This window comes from Diabrotica undecimpunctata, chromosome 9, assembly GCF_040954645.1.
Source record: "Diabrotica undecimpunctata isolate CICGRU chromosome 9, icDiaUnde3, whole genome shotgun sequence".
In the NCBI taxonomy this organism is placed as follows: Eukaryota; Metazoa; Arthropoda; class Insecta; order Coleoptera; family Chrysomelidae; genus Diabrotica; species Diabrotica undecimpunctata.
In genome coordinates this window covers 5,963,440-5,988,963 of record NC_092811.1, presented here as the reverse complement: position 1 = coordinate 5,988,963, position 25,524 = coordinate 5,963,440, and the positions used below count along the sequence as shown (strand labels likewise).

The 25,524-nt window shown below is 34.7% G+C and overlaps 1 protein-coding gene across 5 annotated transcripts in view; it reads right to left on the bottom strand.

Moving 5' to 3' along the window:
- The window catches only part of pan (transcription factor pangolin), an 808,803-nt gene that overhangs the window by 743,759 nt on the left and 39,520 nt on the right, over window positions 1–25,524 (bottom strand). For all 5 annotated transcript variants that reach the window (XM_072542638.1, XM_072542639.1, XM_072542635.1 and 2 more), the window contains exon 3: window positions 25,103–25,206. In XM_072542638.1, the coding sequence (XP_072398739.1) occupies window positions 25,103–25,206 (104 nt within the window). The remainder of the gene's footprint in view (window positions 1–25,102; window positions 25,207–25,524) is intronic.

Genomic DNA, 25,524 nt, shown 5'->3' with positions numbered 1-25,524 from the left:
GGATTTATCTTTTAAAAAAGAGGAAATAAAGAGTATGATAGCCCACCTAAAATGTGAAAGAACTTGCGCTATATAAAGGCGAGTTAAACCAAGACAGAAATAACACATTCAGCGTTAATGATGATCAGAAAAGGGTCACTTACCAGAAAAGATGCAGGATATGGAGAAAATGGTTGAGAAAAAGATGCAACGATGAAAATGGGAAATCGAGAAAGCGGTATAATATACACCAGAGGTTCTCAAAGTGGGTGACGCAGCACCCTGTCCAATCGAAACATGTTGACTATTTTTACTTGTGTATTCTCGATGGCGACCTAAAAACAAACAGCCGAATTCGACCGACGCGACGCGACTGCTATCTGCATTCATTCCACAGTTTAATTCTGACAAACGATAAGTGAGTTTTGTAAAAATTAGGGTTAGATTTCAAAGTGGAAGTTTTAGATATAACTGCAGAAGAAAAGCGACGACGTAAGAAATTATATTCATTGGAATTAACATGTATAATATTATGTACTTCTGTTGCTATTTTTGCCATAAAATATGTCTTGCACTATTACGGTTGGAACTACTTTTCATTGTTGGCAATGTTTTACTCTCTTTTATTTGGGACATTTTTTCATTCTAGAATAATGGAAATCTGGGTCCTTGAAAAGGAAATGTAGTGAAGTCACTGAAGCATCTGAAACAACTGATTCAGAGATGGAGAAGATGCAAAGATCCATTTGAGTCCAGCTCATCCAAGTTGTTCTCACTCAATTCGTTGAAAGGAGGTTCCATACCAAAAAGAAATTCGGGGAAAATAAGAAGGTATGATCCTAGCTATCTCACGTTATATGGCTTTATTCAAGTTGGCAACGAACAGGCACCAGAGGGCCAATGCGTTAATTGTCACAAAATTGTTGCTAATGGGTGCTTAATTCCATCTAAATTAAAAAGACATTTGAAAAGTAATCATCCTGGTTTAGCCGATAAGCCGATAACAGAAGTTACATTTTCAAAGCATGTGTTGAAAAGAGAAACCTCACAAATTTCTCTCGATTACAGGAGTTTGTTATATTAATTGAAATCAATCCTCAAACGAACTTCTTTGAAATTGTTATTGCTCATTTGCATGGTTTGGAAGAAAGTATTGTAAACTATTTTCCTGACATTGACTCAGATGACTTATATAGCTGGATGATGGACCCGTTTTCGTCGAAACCTGTCAGAATGACAAATGAAGTTTTTCAAAATCTACTTGAGATCAGCGAAGATAGTAGTTTAAAACTCAAATACCGTGAAAAAAACCAAGAAGAGTTTTGGAAGAGTGAGTCTTCTTTCTCCGCATATGCTTACATTAAAAACAAACAGAAGCAAACTTCAAGCATCAAGGGATTTGAGGGTCAAACTTACAAAGATTCCCATAATTATAAAGGATATAATGAAAAAAAAACATCATCGAAACAGCTTCATTCATCACATTAAGTAAGGACATTTGAATATCAAATGTACTGTATTTTATTGATCTGAAACAAAGTTTATATTGAAATCAAATGAGCCTCAGAATTGTACTTTTTCATTTTTTGTCGTTTCCCAAATCGCTTCAAAGGTTGGTGTGCCTCGAAATATTTTTAGCCCTACAACGGTGCCGCGACTAAAAAAGTTTGAGAACCACTGGTATACACCACCGAAGACAAGCCGAAGTCGTGAGAACCTTACTTGAACTATCACCAACAAGAAGACTCTTGACTTTAAAAGAGGAAGTCGACGAAGATTACTACAGAAAACCGGTAGAAGCAGAAGATACACCACTGAAACACACATCCTCAAAATAACTGAGCGACTCTGATCCGAAAAACCTTACCAAAGAAAGCACCTGGATTGGACGAAATAACCAACAGGGATCTAAAATACCTCTTAGCGAAAGCAGTCGTTTATCTGACCAACATAATAAACGCACTGAAGAGATTCAGAAGATTCCCAAATCGATGAAAAGAAGCAATTGGAATTGGAAAAGGATCAAATAATAAAAACATATACCTAAGATTAAAATAATGGGACAAGGAATGTGGAACATTGTTGAAAACTCACAAAATACGAAATTGGTAAAAGAATTACAATAAAATAAGGCCCAAATAGAAAGTATTCAAGAAATCAAATCGTGACGACAGGAACAGATTGAAAAAGACTATATAAAGCGAAAATAGAAGAAATTTTTTTTTATTAGCGATTAGATACGGTAACTATATAAGAAAACAATAAAAATTAAAAAAAAATCAAAGAATGGTGCAAAAACAAAGAAGATTGAGAAAATAGAACAAAAATAATGAAGGAAGTGGAAACAGAATATTATACAGATAGTACAAGATCACAGTTTAACTACACTGGGATGCAAAATTAACCGGACACTCAGATTTTTTTGTTTTTTGTTGGTGTTTAGATCAAAACTTGTTTGAATTGTTTTTTGTGCCGTTTTTTTCTTGTTTAAACCTGTTTAGATGTTTTGTGCGAACAACAACACTTTTACACATACGTTTTGTTAATAATGTGGAATAGTGGCTTAGTATTATTTTAAGTTTATTATGGTACTGTACCTGTAGGTTTTTGTATTGTTTGCTGTTTAAATCTCGCATTAAAAAGATTATGACACCAGAAGAAGTAGCACGAGTTGTTGCTTTACAGCATGATGGGCGCAGCATTCGTTACATCGCAAATCCTTTAGCAATTTCTTGAAGTAGGTATAGTGTTTGATGCAATACAAAGATAGAAACACAGTTTCCGTTTATACCATTCGAAGACGCTTAAATGAATATGGATTCGGTCGAGAATACCTGTCACGGGACCTCTATTAACAGCAGATTATCGGAGGCAACGTTTACACTTCGCTCGCGAACATCTTAATTGGGGTGTTGACGATTGGAGTGCTATGCTTTTCACGGATGAATCAGGATTTAACAGATACTCATCAGATGGGTGGCCTAAGATATGGAGAAGAGCTGGTGAAAGTTATCAAGGACAGGTTATCAGGGACAGGAATTTCCCTAGTTACGACTCAAGGGTGCAATTTAAACGCTCAACTGTATATTCAGCAACGGTTTGTAAATTTAGAGTACCTACAGTCTGTGACATGCCTCTGTAAACCAATAGAACAAAGCGACAGAAATTTTACCGCAGATAATTGGTTTTCCTCTGTAGAGTTATGTACCGAATTGAAGAAAAGGGGTTTGGCATTTGTTGGAACTTTAAAAAATTTCCTAACAAAACGAGAAATTCCTAACGAGTTCCTACCAAACCGAAAAAGGATGTTGGATACTCCAAATAAAAGGTTCCATAAAAGGGAAAAGCAGTTATTCTTGTATCTTTAGAACACCATGAAAATGCGATAATACTATAGGTAAACCAGACATTATTCTGTTTTACAATTGTACCAACATTGAACCAAAAGTGTTCCAACTATTCGTCAAATAGAAAAACGGTACTGAAACGGACTTTTGAAGGAGAGACGCATCTCGGTTAGAACATATAAAAAATGACGATACTGGAGACACATAAAAGTTCAAAGGAGAGTAATAGAAGAGATAGAAAAATAGTAACTTGTATGGTATCAACACGTCAGATGAATAGAAGGAAGCAGAATCTCCAAAAAAAAATCCCCCACAGAGAAACGGAAACGAGGAAGACATCCAACAATACTTTACAGGATGATTGGCGGAGCATTCATTACATCGCAAATGCTTTGACTCAGACCTACAGTCTGTGATATGCCTCTGCAAACCAATAGAACAAAGCGACAGAAATTTTACCGCAGATAATTGGTTTTCCTCTGTAGAGTTATGTACAGAATTGAAGAAAAGGGGTTTGACATTCGTTGGAACTTTAAAAAAATTCCTAACGAGTTCCTACCAAACCGAAAAGGCACGTTGGATACTCCAAATAAAAGGTTCCATAAAAGGGAAAAGCAGTTATTCTTGTATCTTTAGAACACCATGAAAATGCGATAATACTATAGGTAAACCAGACATTATTCTGTTTTACAATTGTACCAACATTGAACCAAAAGTGTTCCAACTATTCGTCAAATAGAAAAACGGTACTGAAATGGACTTTTGAAGGAGAGACGCAAGAAGATCTCGGTTAGAACATATAAAAAATGACGATACTGGAGACAGATGAAAGTTCAAAGGAGAGTAATAGAAGAGATAGAAAAATAGTAACTTGTATGGTATCCACACGTCAGATGAATAGAAGGAAGCAGAATCTCCAAAAAAAAAATCCCCCACAGAGAAACGGAAACGAGGAAGACATCCAACAATACTTTGCAGGATGATTGGCGGAGCATTCATTACATCGCAAATGCTTTGACTCAGACCTACAGTCTGTGATATGCCTCTGCAAACCAATAGAACAAAGCGACAGAAATTTTACCGCAGATAATTGGTTTTCCTCTGTAGAGTTATGTACAGAATTGAAGAAAAGGGGTTTGACATTCGTTGGAACTTTAAAAAAATTCCTAACGAGTTCCTACCAAACCGAAAAGGCACGTTGGATACTCCAAATAAAAGGTTCCATAAAATGGAAAAGCAGTTATTCTTGTATCTTTAGAACACCATGAAAATGCGATAATACTATAGGTAAACCAGACATTATTCTGTTTTACAATTGTACCAACAGTGGAGTGGATACATTGAACCAAAAGTGTTCCAACTATTCGTCAAATAGAAAAACGGTACTGAAATGGACTTTTGAAGGAGAGACGCAAGAAGATCTCGGTTAGAACATATAAAAAATGACGATACTGGAGACACATGAAAGTTCAAAGGAGAATAATAGAAGAGATAGAAAAATAGTAACTTGTATGGTATCGACACGTCAGATGAATAGAAGGAAGCAGAATCTCCAAAAAAAATCCCCCACAGAGAAACGGAAACGAGGAAGACATCCAACAATATGGATAAACGGCATCGCAAAAGCGATAACTGAAAGAGGGAAGAACTGCCAAAATAAAAAGGAGTGGCGATTTGGAAGTGAAAAGCGTACTACGCTGTGAAATATGTTTTTAATATATTATACAAATGAGGTATTATCACAGGTAAAAGCACTTCAACGAAATAAGACAGAGAAAACCCAGATCGGCAAAATTAGTGAAAACGAGTGGCAAGAATACTACGTAGAACTACTTACAGAAAACCGTCCCCAATTTCAGGAAGAGAATATAGAACATGCAGGAAATGGGGCATACGACCAGATAGAAATAAGCCTGGCAGAAGTTAAGAGAGCAATAAAGACATTGAAGAACAAAAAAGCCAAAGGACCCGGAGGAATACCAAACGAACTAATTAAAAACGGAACGGAAAAGTTATTCCGCATGCTACATAGAATGTTCGAAAGAGGACTAAATGGAGAAGAAATACCTGCGGAATGGACACAAGCATACATCACATCCATACATAAGAAAGGAAACAGGAAAAAATGTGAAAACTATAGAGGAATTAGTATAATATCGTCGGTAGGTAGACTTTACGGGAAAATTATTAAGGAAAAACTAGAAACTGAAATAATAGGAAAAATTGGAGAAGACCAAGCAGGGTTCACATTAGGAAAATCATGCCTAGATCATACGTACACATTAGAACAACTGATAGAGAAGAAAATGGCAAAAGGTAGACCGGTCCATCTGGCCTTTGTTGATCTAAAGAAAGCATATGACTCAATACCTAGAGTCAAATTATGGGAAGCAATGAATGATCTCGGAATCCGACAAACACTAATAAAAGCAGTTAAAGCACTATACAAAGAAAACAAAGTAGCTATTAAATGTGGAAATAAAGCCTACAATCCATTTAAGACGACAAAAGGACTTCTACGAGGCTGTGCTACGTCCCCGACTCTGTTTAAAATATTCTTGGAAAAGACACTCAAACCATGGAGGAGAAAGTGCGAAGGAATGGGCATACCAGTAAGAGACGAATACCTATACACCTTAAGTTTTGCCGAGGATCAAGTAGTCATCGCACAAGATGAAGAAGATCTCAGCTTTATGCTCAGAAAACTAGAAGAATATAAAAACAACGGAATGGAAATAAACTTAGAGAAAACCGAATACCTAACAACAGAAAACAAGGATATGAGAAACCTAGAGATAGACGAGGGAAGACAAATAAATGGAACAGATAAATTCAAGTATTTAGGAACCATAATATCGAACCAGGGAACAACAGAAGAAGATATAAACAACAGACTGAGACAAACAAGAAACTGTATAAGACAACTAAACTCAGTGTTGTGGGATAAGAACATTACGATAAAGACAAAAAAGAGAATATATAATACCCTGACAAGAAGTATCCTGACATATGGGTCCGAAAACTGGACAATAAACAAGAGAAATAGAGGTAGAATAAGAGCAGTAGAAATGGAGTTCCTGAGAAGAAGCTGTAGACTTACAAAAAGAGACAGAATTGAAAACGCAGAGATTAAGCGGAGAATGGGAGTGCAATCAGACATAATCGACTATATAGAGGAGAAGAGACTATCCTGGTACGGCCACGTCAGAAGAGCGGACAGAGGACGCTGGATAAACAAAATCACCAAAAGAATGGAGCCCGATTGGAAGAAGAAAGAGAGGAAGAAACCGAAGGTCATTCAGAGATGAAATCGACGAGGCTATGGAGAAAAGAACCCTGCGAGATGGAGACTGGAATGACAGGGAAAATTGGAGAAAACGGTTAAGGGAAGGAAGACAGTGAAAACTGTGGAAATCCTTAGTAGTAGTAGTAGGTATTATCAAGTTTTCACATGTATGTAAATAAAAATCTCTGGTGTAACAAAAAATATTCTCTAATTTACTGTTTTATCACACTTTTAATTCTAAAAATATTCACCGTGTGTTATTTGATACTAAGTAATCAATCCTTTTTTAAAATAACTTTCAATTTAGATAATCTGAATAATAATATAAAATAGATATCTACATTGGTTTTAACACACATTTTTGCAGCATGACTATATAATATAATCTTGTAATTATCATTATCAATGCGAGTTTTTTATAAGCGATATGGCTACGCTAGAAGTACATATAATTTATCGCCTTGTGTCGAAAAATTACTTGTTTATACAGTGCACATCCCGTAGAATAAAATTGAAACGTTCCAATATATAAATATCGGATTTCATAATAGTCCACACAGACCAATAATTCAAGTAGATACAGGCCACCAGATAAGATTGGCGCCTGTGAACAACTGACCTAAGCATCATGTCGATTCGGTTTTTGTGTATCTTTGCTTAGGAAGCTTTTTCGAGGGAGTTAATTGAGATTAATAATTTTATTTGTTTAATATTATGATTAATAATCGTGTTAATACTACGTTTCTTGGTATGATTCTTCGAAATATTTTTCCGCTCTTTTTAGTTTCTTCATCAATTGTTGAACCAGCTTTATTTTTTCTTTTTTATATCTTTAGGTACACGGTGGTGCAAAATTAACCACACACTCAGATTTTTTCTAAAAACTGGCGTTTAAAAAAGTTTAAGATGTTCCCAATTGTGTATTTAATATTAACCCTCTATTACACGGGTGACTTTCTTGTGACACAAATACACGGGTGGGGTCTATCAGGACCAAATTTAAAACAATATTCTCCTTATTAAAAAAAATTTTTTTTTTAAATATTTTTAAGGAAACTTACTACCTAAATGTACATATAATATGTCTATCAATATATATTTTTATAGTTTACTGCGAAATAACTAACACCATTATTTTTTTACAAGAGTTTATTAAAAAAATCATGAACGGCAAAATACAAAAGAAAAATATAAAAGAAGACAATGTTATTATTCTATATACTTACAGTAATACAAGTAAAAAGGATACATCCAAAATTAAAATTAGAAACAGAAAATAGAGGGGGTTAAATTATGTAAATTTTCTTTCTATATGATCAGCACAAAATGCTTTTATATGTTCCATACATAACCAGTTTTTGTACAATTGGCAAAAATACCTAGTTTTTCTTTTTATATAATACTTTACATCCCTGTTTTCGTTGGGCTGGGTCATCCCTCGTCATTTGCTCAATTTCAGAAAATTGTGCAGCAAGTAACTGTGATGTTCTCTACATACGCATATTTAGGGCTCGTATTTTCATATTTTTCTGGACTAACGCAATTCCTAAAGACTTCCTAAAGAAACAATCGACGAGAAAACCGAAATTCTGCATTCGATTATTGGATCTCATTATATAATAAATGCATTTATAGCTGCAATATTAACCAAGCCATAGTACAAAATAAGAAACGCCCACCCACGGGTGGGGTCTGTCAGGATACTTTTGCAGGTAGCGATTGAAGGGATTCATACAATTTCACCAAATTATGCTAAAATGTACTATTCAGTGCTATTAAAAGGTACACCAAGTCTAGGAAAAAAATACCAAAAAAAAAAATTTTAAAAATTAAGCAATTTCATTTATAGTTGTACTGATAGACCCCACCCGTGGGAAGGAGGGTTAATCAAAATTTAAAAGTCAAATTTATTACAACTCAAAAATGTTACATGGAAAAAACAAATCATGGTTTCAAATTCACCATGGTTACGTCAAATACGTCGTCCCAAAATATCCCATTCATGCTCTATTGGATTTAGACTAGGCAGGACCTGTTGAAATTCAGACCATAATGGACATTTTCCATAGGAAGCTATTTTTTTGCTGGAATCCCTTTAGGATGTGCCCAATATCGATAATCACGATATGCGCCAGTCGCAAACCCTGTGCTAAATTTTTTATTTAACAAAATCTGAAAACAATTGAAAATTTCTCATTTTTTTGCTCCTATTTTCGTTTATAATTCGGAAAATATTGATTCTAGAGAAAAAATTATACGAAGTTAAAAGTTTCGATATTCAATTTTACACAATATTTCGTTAGCTAGAAATTGAAAATTTAATGTTTATTGTTGAAAAAATAGCAATAATTGGAAAAAAGTACAAAAAAATGAAGTTAATCCTTTAAATGTTTTCGACTTTCTAAACTTGAGCTACAAGCTCCATATTCCGCCTAAAAAAACCTTTTAATATGTTTAAAACTTGTGCTAAATTTTATTAAGATCGGTCGAATAGGTTTTGCATAATAATTTTGCAATCCAGCCTACTGAAAAAAAAACACAAATTTTCAAATTTATAGTAGGCCCTAAATAAGGCTCTCAGATAGTTAGTTGCAAATTTATTTACATATAAAGGAAGGCTCAAACTTTCAAACGCTTTTTGTAAAATTTAAATCGGTTCACTAGGAGAGCCTAGAAAATTTTTTAAAGTTTTAAACATTTTTTATATATATTAGGCTTATAAACAAATTGAATAACTTTACGAGCTTTAAACATATCAATTTCAAAATTTATACACTTAAAGAACATTAAAAGAAGCTTCTTTAAAAAAAAAACGATACATTCGGCTTACTGGTTGCCGAGATATTGAAGGGCAAGGTCAGACCTGAAGATTCTTATCCTTCCAAAAAAAGAAAAAGACTTTAAAAAAAAATTATTGAAGATAATAAAGAGTCAAAATAAAGTATATTATAAAGAAATTTTTTTTCGTTCGCCTTTGTTTTAACAATTTAAATTATTTATTAACAATAATGTTTGTTTACTAAAAGTAACACTTTACTTCAATGTATAAATTGCAAGCTCAAAAAAAAATGCATGAAGAAAAATGCAATTATTGTTTACCATACAATTGTTTATTGCAAATTTACCAATTGTGCAATTAAAAATGGTATTTGAAAATATGATATTTGAAATCCTTGTCGTCCGATACATCGATTCAAAAAAAAAAGAGCAAAATTGGTTAACAAGAAGCCGAGATAATGCAATTTTTAGCGCGCGCTATCATTTTGGACTCGCCGATTCACATTTCGAGTGAATGTCCCCCACTACCACCTCTCATGCAATCCGAGCGACATTTTACGCGAAAATGGTTTTTTATTTGTCTTTTTTATGGATGTTGCCATAAAGTGCATTACGTAAAACTTTTCATATAAAAAGTACTTGACAAGACGAGGGTATTTGTTTAAAAACTAGCCCTCTATCACTTATGGTTTACTACTACTACTACACGGCAAATGTATGCCAACTTTGACCTTCAATATTTTGGCAACCAGTAAGCCGAATGTATCTTCTTTTTTTTTAAGAAGCGCCTTTTAATATTCTTTAATTGTATAAATTTTGAAATTGATATGTTTAAAGCTCGTAAAGTTATTCAATTTGTTTATAAGCCTAATATATATATAAAAAATGTTTAAAACTTTAAAAAAATTTCTAGGCTCTCCCAGTGAACCGATTGAAATTTTACAAAAAGCGTTTGAAAGTTTGAGCCTTCCTTTATATGTAAATAAATTTGCAATTATCTAAGAGCCTTATTTAAGGCCTACTATAAATTTGAAAATTTGCGATTTTTTTCCAGTAGGCTGGATTGCAAAATTATTATGCAAAACCTATTCGACCGATCTTAATAAAATTTAGCACAAGTTTTAAACATATTAAAAGGTTTTTCTAGGCGGAATATGGAGCTTGTAGGTCAAGTTTAGAAAGTCGAAAACATTTAAAGGATTAACTTCATTTTTTTTGTACTTTTTTTCCAATTATTGCTATTTTTTCAACAATAAACATTAAATTTTCAATTTCTAGCTAACGAAATATTGTGTAAAATTGAATAACGAAACTTTTAACTTCGTATAATTTTTTCTCTAGGATCAATATTTTCCGAATTATAAACGAAAATAGGAGCAAAAAAATGAGAAATTTTCAATTATTTTCAGATTTTGTTAAATAAAAAATTTAGCACAGGGTTTGCGACTGGCGCATATCGTGATTATCGATATTGGGCACATCCTAAAGGGATTCCAGCAAAAAAATAGCTTCCTATGGAAAATGTCCAATCCAAAACAGATCCCGCCTAGACTAATTTAAGTCTGCATTCCTTGGGGGAAATAATAAACGAATCCTAAGTTCATCCAAGTATCTCGTGTTATTCTTGCGATGTCCGGACGAGCATTATCTTGCATCAGACGAAAGTTTTCTCCAACAAATGGGGAAAATGGCACTACATCATCTTCCAAACATTGTTGAATATACCGATGAGCGTTCAAATTGCCCCCTTGAATTGTAATAAATTCTGTATGAGCCTCTAGGGAAATTCCTGCTCACACCATTATACCACCTCCACCAAATTGGACTCTCGGAGTAAAACAACATTGCTGATAACGTTCACCAGCTCTTCTCCATATCCTAGGCCGCCCATCTGAAGAGTATCTGTTAAATCTTAATTCATCCGTAAAAAGCACAGCACTCCAATCGTCAACACCCCAATTAAGATGTTCGCGAGCGAAGTGTAAACGTTGCCTCCGATAATCTGCTGTTAATAGAGGTCCCATGACAGGTACTCTGGACTTTAATCCATATTCATGTAAGCGTCTTCGAATGGTATAAACGGAAACTTTGTTTCTATGGACATTTCTATCATTTAATCGTTGAACAAGTACTTGTGCTGATAATGTACGATGCGTAACGCTTTTAACCTAAGAAAGCGATCTTCAACTTGACTTGGCCTCCTGGTGTATTGTTCTCTTTCCCGAAATCTTTGTATTGCATCAAACACTGTACTGTGTAATGAATGCTATGCCCAGCATCCTGTAAAGCAACAGCTCGTGCTACTTCTTCCGGTGTCGTATTTTTTTAATACAAGTTGTAAATAGGAGACAATACAAAAACCTACAGCCGAACTTATAATCAGGTACAGCACCACAATAAACTTTCGCTAATAAGGCATAAAATACAAATCAAACAAATTAAACAAGTTTTGATCTAAACACCAATAAAAAAATCTGAGGTTAATTCTGCACCCCAGTGTAATTAATTTTTTTAAAACAATTTTTACCTATAAAAATGATAAACTCATAAGGCAATGAAGGTTTTGCACATTTTATAAACACACTTTATATCATTGTTTTATTTTTTCTTCAATAGAAATCTTGTACTATTGTTCAGTAACTACACTGATAAAGAAACGCTGACAAATCGACTAAGTGAAATATCTAGTTCTTGTTCAAACTAATCATTTAATAACATGAACATAACAGATAACAATAACAATAATAATAATACCGATAAAACTGAAGAGATAAGCAAATTTAACGGTGTATTGTGGTGAGTCACTTCGGTCATAAAGTTATTAGTATTGAATTTTTTTAACGACGCAAAATATTACACGTGATTTCTCGGCTAATTTGCACTTTATAAATTAGTGAGCATGCAAAAGATGTGGAAATATTAGGATTAAAAAAAAGAATCGTTTTATAAGGTAATTCATCGGCATATCAAAAATTATATGTATAATATCTCGGAGTAAAGCCAGCGTGGAATTTTAACCCTAAGCAAATGAAAACCGAGAGAACTTCTGAGTTTATACGAAAGGTAAAACTTAATTCCAATACAGATAGTGTCAATAAGTCTTACCCAAGCCAAGAAGAAATTCATGAGTTTTGGAGAAATCAACTTTCTACACCAGGTGCTCTTAACACCAAGGCTGGATAGATCTAAGATACGACGCACAACTGCCAACACTACACTACTACTCTCTACGAATACTTCACTACTTAAACAAGTATTACATACTATCAGAGAGCTGGACCAGTTGGAATTCACGTCTTCAGGTTAAAGAAGTTTTGAAATGTTTATGAGTGCCTATTAGCATTAATTAATAACGCTATTTCTAATCAGCAGGAAATAGCACAGGATCAAAATGACACCCAAGACCCAAAATCAAGTTTCGCCTAATTGCTTGTCTTTCATCTTTGTATAAACTGATCACATCTTGTGGAACCCAGCGTATCTACCAACATTGTGCTCTAAACAATACCATAGAGCCTCAACAGAAAAGATGAGCTTAGGCTAACAAAAAAAAAATACGGTGACCTGACTTCAGTCCTGGTCTGAAGACAATTCACCAAGATACCCATATTATATTATAAGTGGGCTAAAACAGAGCTTACCTACTCTTTGCATTTTGCTTACTGGAAGAAAATTCAGACAAAACTTATCCATCAATACGGGTGTGTAAAAATCCAAATATTACATATTCTTCTTCTTCCTTCTTGTACGTAGGATTTAAAGCCTGTTTCTTCTTCAATATTAGCCTCCTAAATGGTTTAAATTATCGCACCATCTTTTTCTTGGTCTACCAATACTTCTTCGTCCATTTGGTTACTTGGTGATATTGGTCCATCTATCCTCTGCCATGCTACTAAAGTGTTAGTTCCACTCCTGTTTCAGTTTTGTCACCCATCCATTTATGTCTTCTATATTGCATGATCTTCTTATGTTTTTGCTTCTCTCCCTATCCAACAGACTTTTCCCTGATATTCGTCGAAGTATTTTCACCTCTGTTGTTTCTAGTAGTCGTCTCGTTTTAGATGTGACAGGTCTTGTCTCCGCCGTGTATGTTAATATAGGTGTTATTGCTGCTTTATAGATTCTTGTTTTTGTATCTTGTCTTAGGTGTTTGTTCTTCCAGATTGTGTCATTAAGAGATCCCGCTGTTTTACTTACTTTTAAGCTTTGTTGTCGTACTTCTTCAACATCTCCGTTAACTAGTTATATCTATTCCATGATATCTAAACCTTGCTTCCAGCTTTATTATTTTTCCATCAATTTTGATTTTACATGTGGGTATTTAGATCTTGTCATACATTTGGTTTTTTCTGCTGATATTATCATATTGTATTTCTTGGCTGTTGTATTGAAGATGTGTGTTAATCTTTGGAGTTCGTCTTCTGTCTCGGCGATTAATGCGGCGTCGTCTGCATAACATAATATTTGGATTTCTTTGTTCCCCATTCTGTAGCCATAATATTTACGTACTGCTTGTATTATTTCGACCATTATTATATTAAAGAAAAGTGGGCTTAACGAGTCACCCTGTCTGGCTCCGCTTTGTACTGGTATACACTGTTAGTTTTCCATTTATCTTTGCCTGTATTCGATTATGGAAGTAGATGTTTGCGATGGTTTGTATAATATTGATTGGTATGTTTTTTTTATACAGTAGGTGTAAGACGTCTTCGACTTGGATGCGATCGAAAGACCTTGTTAGGTCTATAAAACATAGATATGCTGGTTTATTGTACTCGATAGCCTTTTCTGTGATTTGTCTTAGTACAAAGACGACGTCTAGCAGGGTCTTCAGAATCTAAATCCTTGTTCATTTGATAAAGTTGTTAGTTTATTGATTTTGTTGGTTAGGACTTTTGTGGTAAGCTTAAGTGCGGTGTTCAGTAGATTTATACCTCTATAATTATTGGGGTCTTCTTTATCTCCTTTCTTAAACATTGGTATCATTATGCTGTTTCTCCATGCGTCTGTTATCTTGCAGAGCAATATTAGTTTTTGTATAAGTTTTGTCCAAATATTACAATAACATAAATATTATACACAAACTAGACAAAAGCACAGAAAACAAAAACTCATATTGCAGCTGTTGAAACCTGGACAACCAGTGTTTGTGCTTCAAAAAAAGAAAAGGAAATGGGACTCTGGAGTGGTTCTGGCAAACAATGGACCCAAAGATTACGCTTTTGCATTCAGAACAATTGCAGCATCCTTAATTAAATTGGGAGCAAACATGTACAAAAGCTGGGCATGAAAAAGTGACCATTTTTAAAGGGAAAATTAAAAAAAAAAAACAACTTTTCTTTGTCCAAAAGTTTCTTATGACACAAGAAATAATAAAATGAATATGCCTATAAAATATGTGCCTCCAAACCCCCAAAAGTGGAGGAGTGATTCGCTCTCCTGATATACGTACTTGGTGATATATTTTATAAGGTTTTATATAAGGTTTTTACGTTAAGATTTTCTTGTTCTATGTTAACTCTTTTTGACAACAATTCCAAGACCAGTAACTTTGCCAGATCTTAGTGACAGTGACAATATATGGAAATCAAAAGAAGTGTCGTGAAATTCTTTCGTTATTAATGGACTACCTTGCCAAATATCTTCTGATAATTGTCTTCTATTCAGTCCCAACGAAGTTTTATATTTTGTTTTATTTATTTTTTTTTTATTTAAAGTCAACAATATCCTCATAGTAATGGCGTAGTTGAAAAAACAAAACAGACGGGAAAAAATGCGGTTTTAAAATCTGAACAAACTAGAAGAGTACCATTTCAGGCCTGGAATATTCTTATGGAATATTGGGATCTATTCCAGTATCCTTCTTGAAGAAGCATATCCAAAAGGGTGTTTTCAACAGGATGATGCAAAATGTCTATACTATTAGCCTAATACCATGGCCCAGATCTTAGTCACATTGAACATCTATGAGGGGCCCTTTAACAGCACTGGTACGGGAAGAACGAGGAGTTCCATGGACTTCGACCAGTTGTACAGGTTTGGATAACTATTACTGAGTATTTGGGAGGTGATCTAGTGTTGTTTTGTTTAGCTAGACGTTTATTTAAGTTTCCTCTATAGAGATCGCTATCAGCATATACAGGTATATTATGTTACTATAATTACCAGCTAGACACTGCGTTTCAGTTCAGTTCAGTCTTTACAAGTCTTCCTGATGAGAGGTAGACCTCGATTTCATCATCATCATCATCATCCAGCCTCAAGAGTCCACTGCTGAACATAGGCCTCTTCCTCATGTTTCCAACCCCGTCTATCTTGCGCCGCTCTCATCCAGTTTTTATTGAGTCTTCTTAAATCGTCAGTCCATCTTGTAGGTGGTCGACCGACGCTTCTCTTGTCTTCCCTTGGCCTCCATTCCAATAACCTCTTTCTCGATTTAGGTATTTCCTCGATTTAGGTATAGAAAAATGGTGAGACTCAAATTGAACAGAAACGTAAGGGTCTATATATTTATTTTTTATTAAAGTATTTAGAGTTAAATGGAGAACTATTTGTTGTACTTTTATAATTCAACATTATACTTGAGTTAATAGAAAAGCAAATTTGAATTAAAAACACAAACTCATAATATTTTTAACCCGTAAATCAGGTACACCAAATTTATCTTTCCTCTTTCTTGGCCATAACTAACGAATATCATATTAATATTAATCACCACATGAATAATTCCGAAGGTATTCTTTTGGTCTGAAAGGGCCCTTTTTTTATATCTCAGATTTATGACTCATCCCCTCTGCCACACATACAACGTTTTGACGTACGTGTCAATTTGGTTCGTAGTATAACTGGTTATGCATAAATAATTAGTTAGCTGAATATTCAAGTTTCATTTCACGATGCTAATAGTATTACGGCATGTAGACTTGACGGTGAGTTAGCACTCTATAGTACAAGAAAAAATTTCACACAATATTTGTCTCTGGCACTTGGTCATGATACTTTTGATTAGGTTTTGCTAAGAGTTTTCTTCATGTAGATGACTTCGTTCCAGTTTCCTTTAAACTACTTATCTTGTAGAGAAGTTTCCCAAGTTGAAAGGTGTCCAATAACCAACTCCAACTGAGTGTTTTCAGCTCTCGCGAAAAAATTGATAGAAATTGATATATTACGCAAAAATAGCAATATATGATGCTTAAAATGTTACTAGATTTATACTGAACGAGAAATAGCATTATCTTCATCCGCTGTCTCACAATACCCTAATAATATTCATCCAGATGTTCTTTAATTTCTATAGGCACACAGCGTTTCACTCAGTTACTCTTCCACGAATGTGAAAATCTGCAAGTCTTCGCATCTTTTTACTTAATCATTTCAAGATCATATTTTTGGAGTCAGTCCCACAGCTAGACTATCTCATTGGTACAAGAAATGTTATAAACTGGGGGATCCAAATAGAAGAGATATACATTACCATTTTCTTGCAGACAAACACTTTCTTCTGGTCCCAAAAAGATTTTTCGAGGATGATTAAACAAATGATTATTCGAGAAAACCCCGAAAACATTCGAATGTCAGTCAGAAGTAGAAAAATTAATGAACCAAGGTCTTCTTATAAGATTTCATTTATATATTTAAAATTCTAAATGTTTGAAATACGAACGAGAAAATCATAGAAATTTCAGAACTCATCGATGCAACTTCCAAAATGAGCTAAAGAGAAATCGATAAAATGCAAGATGATATAGTAGGAAAATAAGAAATAAAATCCGCCAATTCGAATTATTGAGCATAATATAATAGGTCAAAATGACAGATATAAAGCTAACTGAAGCAGAAAGTTAAGCAGTATATACAGACTCGATAATGGAGTAATAACAGTCAAAGAAAAATCAACACATCACATAATATTCAAAGCGCCAAATAACTGTTCTCCAAAAAAAATATTATTCAAGAAAGACGAATAGACAACATTTCCTGTACTATATTCATAAATCACGAGCAACACACCCGACGACGAAAAACCAATGAAGAAAAAAACCAAAACCAATCTCTCGCATACCAAATTAGAAAATGACTTTTTAAATTGGTGATCGTGTTAATTTTTGGAAGAGGCTGCGTCAAGAGGGCACTCTGCAATCACGCCGAGAAAATGCCCCAGAGGCCTACCTTGATTATCTGTTGTTTGTTCGTCAGGTTGCATAACGAGATCTCGGCCATCGAGGCCGAGGAGAGGGGGTGTAATTACCCCGAGAGTACTAAAATTTACCTCGGTGCAACTATCGACGGTGCCCATTAACGATATCTTGCCGTAAGTGCACGGTCACGGTTTTTTACGTACGATTTCGACTCGACAGATTTGTTTTTAAGGAGAAAGTCATCGCAGCAGAAAATCGAACGTTAAAAAGGTTAATTTAAGTTTACAAACATAAAAAAGTATAGGGTAATGATGATTTTTTGAGAAGATAAAAGGACACACGAAGATAAATAGTTTAAATTATCGCACCAACTTCTATAGGTGTCTCGGGATTCCGGAGTTTTGTACTTCGTGTCGGCCTCTCGTTTCTCTTTACATTTCTCTTTTATTTCTTTTCTAAACCATGGTGTATTGTTGTTTCTTTTGTTCAGTGTGACCTTGCGTTTTCCTCGTGCTTCTGTTGCTGCTTCTTCAATGTTGTTTTTAATTTTCTCCCAGCTCGAGAATCGAGAATAGATACAGTCCGTTTCATCCTTTTTGGTCGAAAGAAAGATGTGGAACTGCCAATCAAATTATTAATGGCTGAGAAAAATCTATTTTCTAAATTAAAATTAATCAATCGCACTTGATTTGATTTTTCTCAGTGCTTTACTACACTGTGATTAACGTTTCTAATGACCTAGGCGTATTGATAAACATAATAGTTCTAAGAAGCACCATTACACGTTTTTTGTTCGAAAAACAATAACAAACGGTCATAAAAATCTACGGAAAAACATAAATAACACAAGCTTTTTTTTTTATTATAGAGCAATACCTCGTTAAACATAATCTTTATTGCTTTCCTTTATCCAAGTATTAAAATGTGTTTCCTAAGTGGTTTGCGGTCTTATCAATTTCGATTAAGTGATATTAATAGTGACAGATAAATCTTGAAATTTTTAGACTTTAATTAATGGCATAATATCTATAACAAACAAAAAATATAGAACTAACAAAATATTTGTACATAAACCAATATTTTTTGGTTTAATAATACAAATGATATCGTTTAAACTAAGTGGCATATGTCAATTGTAGAATCATATAAAACTACAGTTTTAGAGGCTTGGCCGCCATGAGAATATCATGGTGGCCATGATATCCTCATGACGTACATCAAGTTTATTTCAAATTATCTTAACCATACTTATAAAAAAGTAATTTTTTAGTTAAAGTCTGTAAAAACAGGGCCCTTTGCTGTGTTTGTTTGGTGGAATTGTGGAAGTTTAACGTTATTTGTGAAAGAAAACATTTTTTAGTGTTGTACCGTTGAGAATTTCATCTCTGGTTGTGCACTGCCTAGAACATGACGAGCATAACCTTACATGTACTGGGTAAATAATTATATAATCGAAACCCAAAAAAAAAACGAAGAAGAAGAACTAGGGTTTAAATAAATCCAGTGATAGACGACAAAGTTAACTGTGGTAGGCAAACGATTTCTAACGCTTTCGATCTTTAAGAATTGTTATTAAAAAAACCGTTTTTTAATTTAGCTCATAAACATTTATAATAACTTTGATATTTTTTATGTCACGCATAGGTAGGCTCACTACGAAAAAGCACAATTTTACTGGCCTATTGCTTTTTAGTGGTGACATCACTGGCAATTTATGACAAGTAACGTTTATGCAGGTACTCTCGCCCAAAATCACTTTTATGTACTTACTTTTATATAAATCCAATATTTTTACATGGTTATTGCCTCAATATACGTTTTATAGGCAAGAATAATGGAAAAAATTACCATTTCATTCATTTTCGAGTGATTTACAATATCCAAATATTTTTATTGCCCGAAAACGATGTGATTCCAACAGTCTGGCCCACGACCGATCGCCAATAAGATTAGTCGTAAATCCAAACCTGTTTTGGTGTTCCAACTACCTTGGTTATTTTCGAGAGAAACACCTTTGGGCCCTCGCCATGCCATTATGATTAGGTACCATCTCGCCGGGCTAGTACCTACTCTTCAATGGTACCTTTCGAAATAGGTATTTGGGTACACGGGACAGAGTGAGAGAGGGAGAGAGAGAACGAACTAACCACATTCCAAAGGTCGTTGTACAAGAAATTAGCTGTCAGGTGCTTCATCCCCCGTAACAAGACAAACAGAGGTGGCGTAAGGATGTGTTTGCTCGGCACTGTCATTAACATAATAAAATATCGTAAAACTCGGCATATGTTAGGTATGTACATAAGATCACCAGAAAATAAAAATAATAATTATCTATCATAAAATTTAGAATACACATTTTGTAATGCAACCAAAACATTTATATATTCTTATTTGGTACCTACTATTTCGGTACTACAAACATTAAATAAATTTAATCGATATTGCCAATGAATTTAAGTAATGTATATATTTTATTTATAATGCAAATTGGACAGGAATCAAATAAGCTCAATAAACCATTCTAAATTTTGCTTAGAACTCATCTCAGAAAACTTAAACAATAGTAATCAGCAACGAACGAATCAGATGTAAAATAGAAATTGGTGGTATCAGTATTGAACAAGTAATGGAAATAAAATACCTGGGAATTACACTGTCTAGCTATGGAGACCTGGACAAAGAAGTGAAAGATCAAGTACAAAAAGCAAATAGACTGGCAATATGTTTAATAACACTATATGGCGAAACAGACACATTAACACTAAGATGAAGTCAATAATTTATAAAGCCAGTGTATGACCAATAATGACATATGCCTCAGAAACAATGCCCGACACAGCCCAACTGGCACTTAAGTGGTAGCCCAACTGGCGCCCAAGAGAAGACAAACGCAGCAGAGGAGCAGAACACAGCAGCAGTGCAAAAAAATCTAATCAAATGGTATTTGGTTTTGTCTGCCAAAATATGGAAGTCTCCAATTGATCCAGAAGATAATGGTAAAAAATAAATTGGGTATATAACAGTCAATGGAGAAACCGCGGACACGGATCATTGGCTAGTAACAGGAGAAATAAAAATTAAAATAATTAAAATAGAGAAGATAAAATAACAGAAGATGGAATCGGGAGTAAATAAGTTAAGAGTACAGGAACTAACAGAACAATATGAGAAAACCCTAAAGGAAAATCTAACAGAGCAAATAACAGAGGAAATATGTAAAAATATAAAAGAATCTATTTTGAATTCAAAATAAACGAGAACTTAAGGAAAGTCAAAGAAGATAATGCGGAAACTCTAACTATTGACCAAAAATGGGGAAAAATTCAACATGCCCTTGTGTCAGTTGGGGCAGAAACCCTCAGGCCACTTGGAGAAAAAACAAAACCTTGGATGACAGTAGAAATTCTTGAACTTATAGAAGAACGAAGAAAACATAAAGCAAAAGACCTGAATAAATACAAAGAAATTCAGAGAACCATCAGAAAGAAAATTCGAGAGGCAAAAGAGAGGTAGCTCTCCGAAAGATGCAAGGAAATAGAAGATCTGGATAAAAAGTATGATAGCTTTAATTTACACAAAAAAATCAAAGAAATGACAGGTTCTAGAAAACGTACAAGAACGAATATCCTTAAAAATGATAAAGGGGATATTATTACTGATATGAAGGAGAGATTATGTCACTGGACCAATCACATCCAACAACTATTTAATGATGAAAGAGAAGAACTGTCATTAGAAATCACCGAGGATACAGGACCAGCAATATTAAGAAAAGAAGTCATCTATGCCATCAAAAACACAAAAGAGGGTAAAGCTACTTTACCAGATGATGTGCCAATCGAATTATTAAAACTCATCGATGAAGATGTTATTGATGTAATGGTTGAACTCTTTAACCTAATATATCAGACTGCCACAGTCCCCAGACAATGGCTGCAATCGACCTTTGTAGCAATTCCCAAAAAGCCAAGTGCAACAACTTGCTCAGATCACAGAACAATAGCTTTAATGAGTCACACACTTAAAACATTTTTGAAAATAATTCACAGCAGAATTGTTAAAATTCTTGAATATGAAATTAGTGACACACAATTTGGCTTTAGAAATGGTATGAGTACAAGAGATGCTTTGTTCGGCTTGAATGTGCTGGCTCAAAGATGCATGGACATGAATCAGAACATGTACTTGTTTTGTAGACTTGGAAAAGGCTTTTGATAAGGTTCAACATAAAAAGCTTGTAGATATATTAAAAAGCAAAAATATTGACAGTCATGATATGAAAATTATATCTAATTTATATTGGAATCAAACTGCCAAGGTAAGAGTTGACAACCAGTACACCCAAAATATCAAAATACAGAGAGGAGTCCGCCGTCAGAGGAGTTGCGTGCTGTCCCCACTACTTTTCAATGTCTACAGTGAAGCGGTGATCCAGTGAAGCAGATCCGTGTGTGTCAAAGGGCAATGGAGCGTGCTATGTTGGGCGTTTCACTACCAGACAAGATCCCAAATCGCCAGATACGACAAAGAACAGGAGTGGCTGATGCAGTAGAGAGAGTAGCAACACTGAAATGGAACTGGGCAGGTCACGTGGCTCGAATGACAGATAATAGATGGACAAAGCGGATACTGGAATGGAGACCAAAAGATGATGCCTACCGAAGCAGAGGTGGTCCACCAACATGTTGGACTGACGATCTAAAACGTTGTCATAGGAATTGGATGCAAGAGGCACAAGATCGAAATAGATGGAAAATTATGAGGGAGATCTATGTCCAGCAGTGGATAAACGAAGATTGAATGATGAGTGAAGCGGTATTTCAAAAAGCGCTCTCGGACTCAATAGAAGGTATATCTATCAATGGAGAAGTTTTGAATAACTTACGTTTTGCAGACGATACAGTAATAATGACGGGTAACAACAATGATTTACAGAATGTAATGCAACGCCTTAATGAACGCTGTCATGAGTACGGACTGAAGACAAATTTAAAGAAAACTAAATGCATGATCATGACTAAATCTGCACATGCAAATATCCAACTGACTATTGAAGATACTGCAATTGAGAGTGTTAATAACTATAAATACTTAGGAACATGGATAACATCAGATGTAGACCAAACCAAAGAAATTAGGACACGCATTGAAATAGCACGTGCATGATTCATTAAACTTAAAAAGTTTCTTTGTTGTCGGGATATTAGAAGGTTAGAACTACGCCTGAGAATGCTTCGATGTTACGTGTTCTCTACTCTTCTTTATGGCTTGGAAGCGTGGATACTACAACAAGTCCATCTGAATAAGTTGGCCGCCTTTAAATTTTGGTGTTACAGAAGAATCCTACGAATATCGTGGATTCAAAGAATGTCAAACGTGGAAGTAACTAGAAGGATAGGAAATGAGGCGGAAATAATATTAACTATCAAAAGACGAAAACTTGAGTACTTAGGACATGTGATGAGAGGGCAAAAATACGCATTATTACAACTTATTATGCAAGGCAAAATCCGAGGAAAGCGAAATGTGGGAAGACGAAGAATATCTTGGCTTAAGAACTTAAGGGAATGGTTTGAATGCAGTAGTGCAGAACTTTTTAGAGCGGCAGTCAATAGAGTCCGCATAGCCATGATGATTTCCAACCTTCGATAGAAGATGGAACTTAAAGAAGAAGAATTTTGAATTCAGCTGAAAATGTGATAGAACAGAGGAAAATAGCAAGAAGGAAAGACTATTGCTCGATTTTTGTCATTTATCACTTTTTCATGCCTGCGTAGCGCAAGCGGTAGGATTCTTGCCTCGCATGCCGGTGGTCCGGAGTTCGAATCCTACCGCCGGCAAGAACAACTAGACATTTTTAAAAATGTCTATAGGCCCCAGGTCGACTCAGCCTGAATAAAGTGAGTACCTTGGGTAAAACCAGGGGTAATAATAGGCGGTTGAAGCGTAGCACTGGCCATGTTACCTTCCTTGTATACCGTAGGCCCTAGATATAGCAGACTACCCTGCTATACTCCCAAAGCCGCGAGCGGTATAAAACGGGAGACTATTATTATTATTATATCACTTTTCCATCCATTAACCGCTCACTATGTAAGTTCCATTGTTACAGTCCAATCGTCAAAAGCTATTGCACCAAAACTCGGTTTTGAGTTTTGGTAACAAATGTTGATACAATTGAAATATGCCTATAAAACGCTGAATTTAAACTTTTAGATTACAAACGATCTAAAACATTTACAACTGTTTTTTTTTTTTTCGATTACTCAAGTACGTCGTATTGTATTTATGTACATATTGTAACTATAAAACATAATTTTCCCCTACGTTTGAGCTTTGTGTACTATTATTTGTTTACTATTAAAAATACTTTTAAATACTGTAGATATTGTTAAGAGAACAATACAAAATCCAAGTGGTATATACACCCCCTAGCAAGTAGTTATAAATACTAGTTAATAACGTCCTCGATTCGCATGGAACAACTTCCCATGTCATCCTGTAGATCGCCGACAACGCTGACGCCGGCTTATTACTCCTCTCTGGAGTGCCATCCAAAGGGCTTTGCACGGCACACTAGAATAGTTGATAACCTCTCTTATGCCTTAAGATGAACTGAGTATCCTGCTGGCCGCGTATGTAGCAACGACGACGGTTGATGCACGTACGTAGGATTTTCATTGTTTCAGAACGGCTGGATATCTAGATCTGTGTCAACCCGTTTTTCTGGATCACATTCCAGTTAAAGGTGAATTCATGGATGATTTTAGTAGTGAATTACTAGTCCTTGAAAAAAAATACGTAATTTGAAGAGGCACCATTTGACATATCTACATTAAATACAAATACAGCCTAGTTTGTTTAAACTAGGCTGAATTTGTTGTTGTTGTTTATCCGAATTCAATACTATCGTAGTCTTTACATTATTTATTAACGGATTTATCTCCAGGCTGCGTGGTTGCTGTGTGCTATCTTCGCAATCAGTTAAATAACTGAGATTTTCTGTCTCGCTACAATTAGGCCTTTGTGGGTTTCCTGGATGCACAATACCTCCCATTTCGTGTTCTTGCAGACTTTCGAAACGATATCTTCTTTGGCTGTAGTGATTCTGATCTAAATATCCTTCCTTGAACTCCATTTCAACTAAATAATAGATGCCTGTTTGTATTTTCCAACAAACTTTTCGGTATTGTTTAAAGACTCTTCTTCCAATTGACTTTTTGGACGATATATTAGAATTAGCGATAGTAGAATTGAGTGCAGATATGGATTATCTTCAGAGGTATTTATTTCATAATAAAAGTAAACAAATACCTAAATAAAAAAAAGATCTCCAGAAAATATTGTAATAGGATGATACCGATCACCCAAATCATAGATACATAATCAAAGATAAAAGTACCCTACGGGAACAAACAAAATACTATTTATCGAAAAATTCCCGGAATACAGTTACTAAAAAATAAAAAAAAGTAATTCTACGATAAAATAAATAATTTTTTTTTCTTTTGCGTAATTATTGTCCAAAAAAAGGTGAACATTGAAATGAAACATTAATAGCTAAATTGACTTACCATTGAGACAGGAATGGGTCCACCCGCTCCATTGGCATAGCTATAGGGCGAGACGAGGTATCCCATGTTGAATGAAGATGTGTGTGGGGTAGGTTCCACCTTACCTAAAAACAAAAACAAAGTTGAAATCGCTGTATTTATGCTCCGTTTGAAAATTATTGAAGGCGCAATGTATATGAAGCCTTTTAATTTGAAAGCCTTTTTGTGTTCTGCTATATAATAAAAGCCTTAACCTATCTCTATTAGAATCTATGGAAATTATATTATACATACATAATTCTGAATGAGCAACTTGAGACAAACAGCTCTCCCCTCCGCAACTAATTTAATTAAAAGCTACAAAGTGTGAAAATTTGCCGAAGCACACTGCCGAAACAGCTGTAGTGAAAACATCATCATCATTCTGGCTTTACAATCCTCCG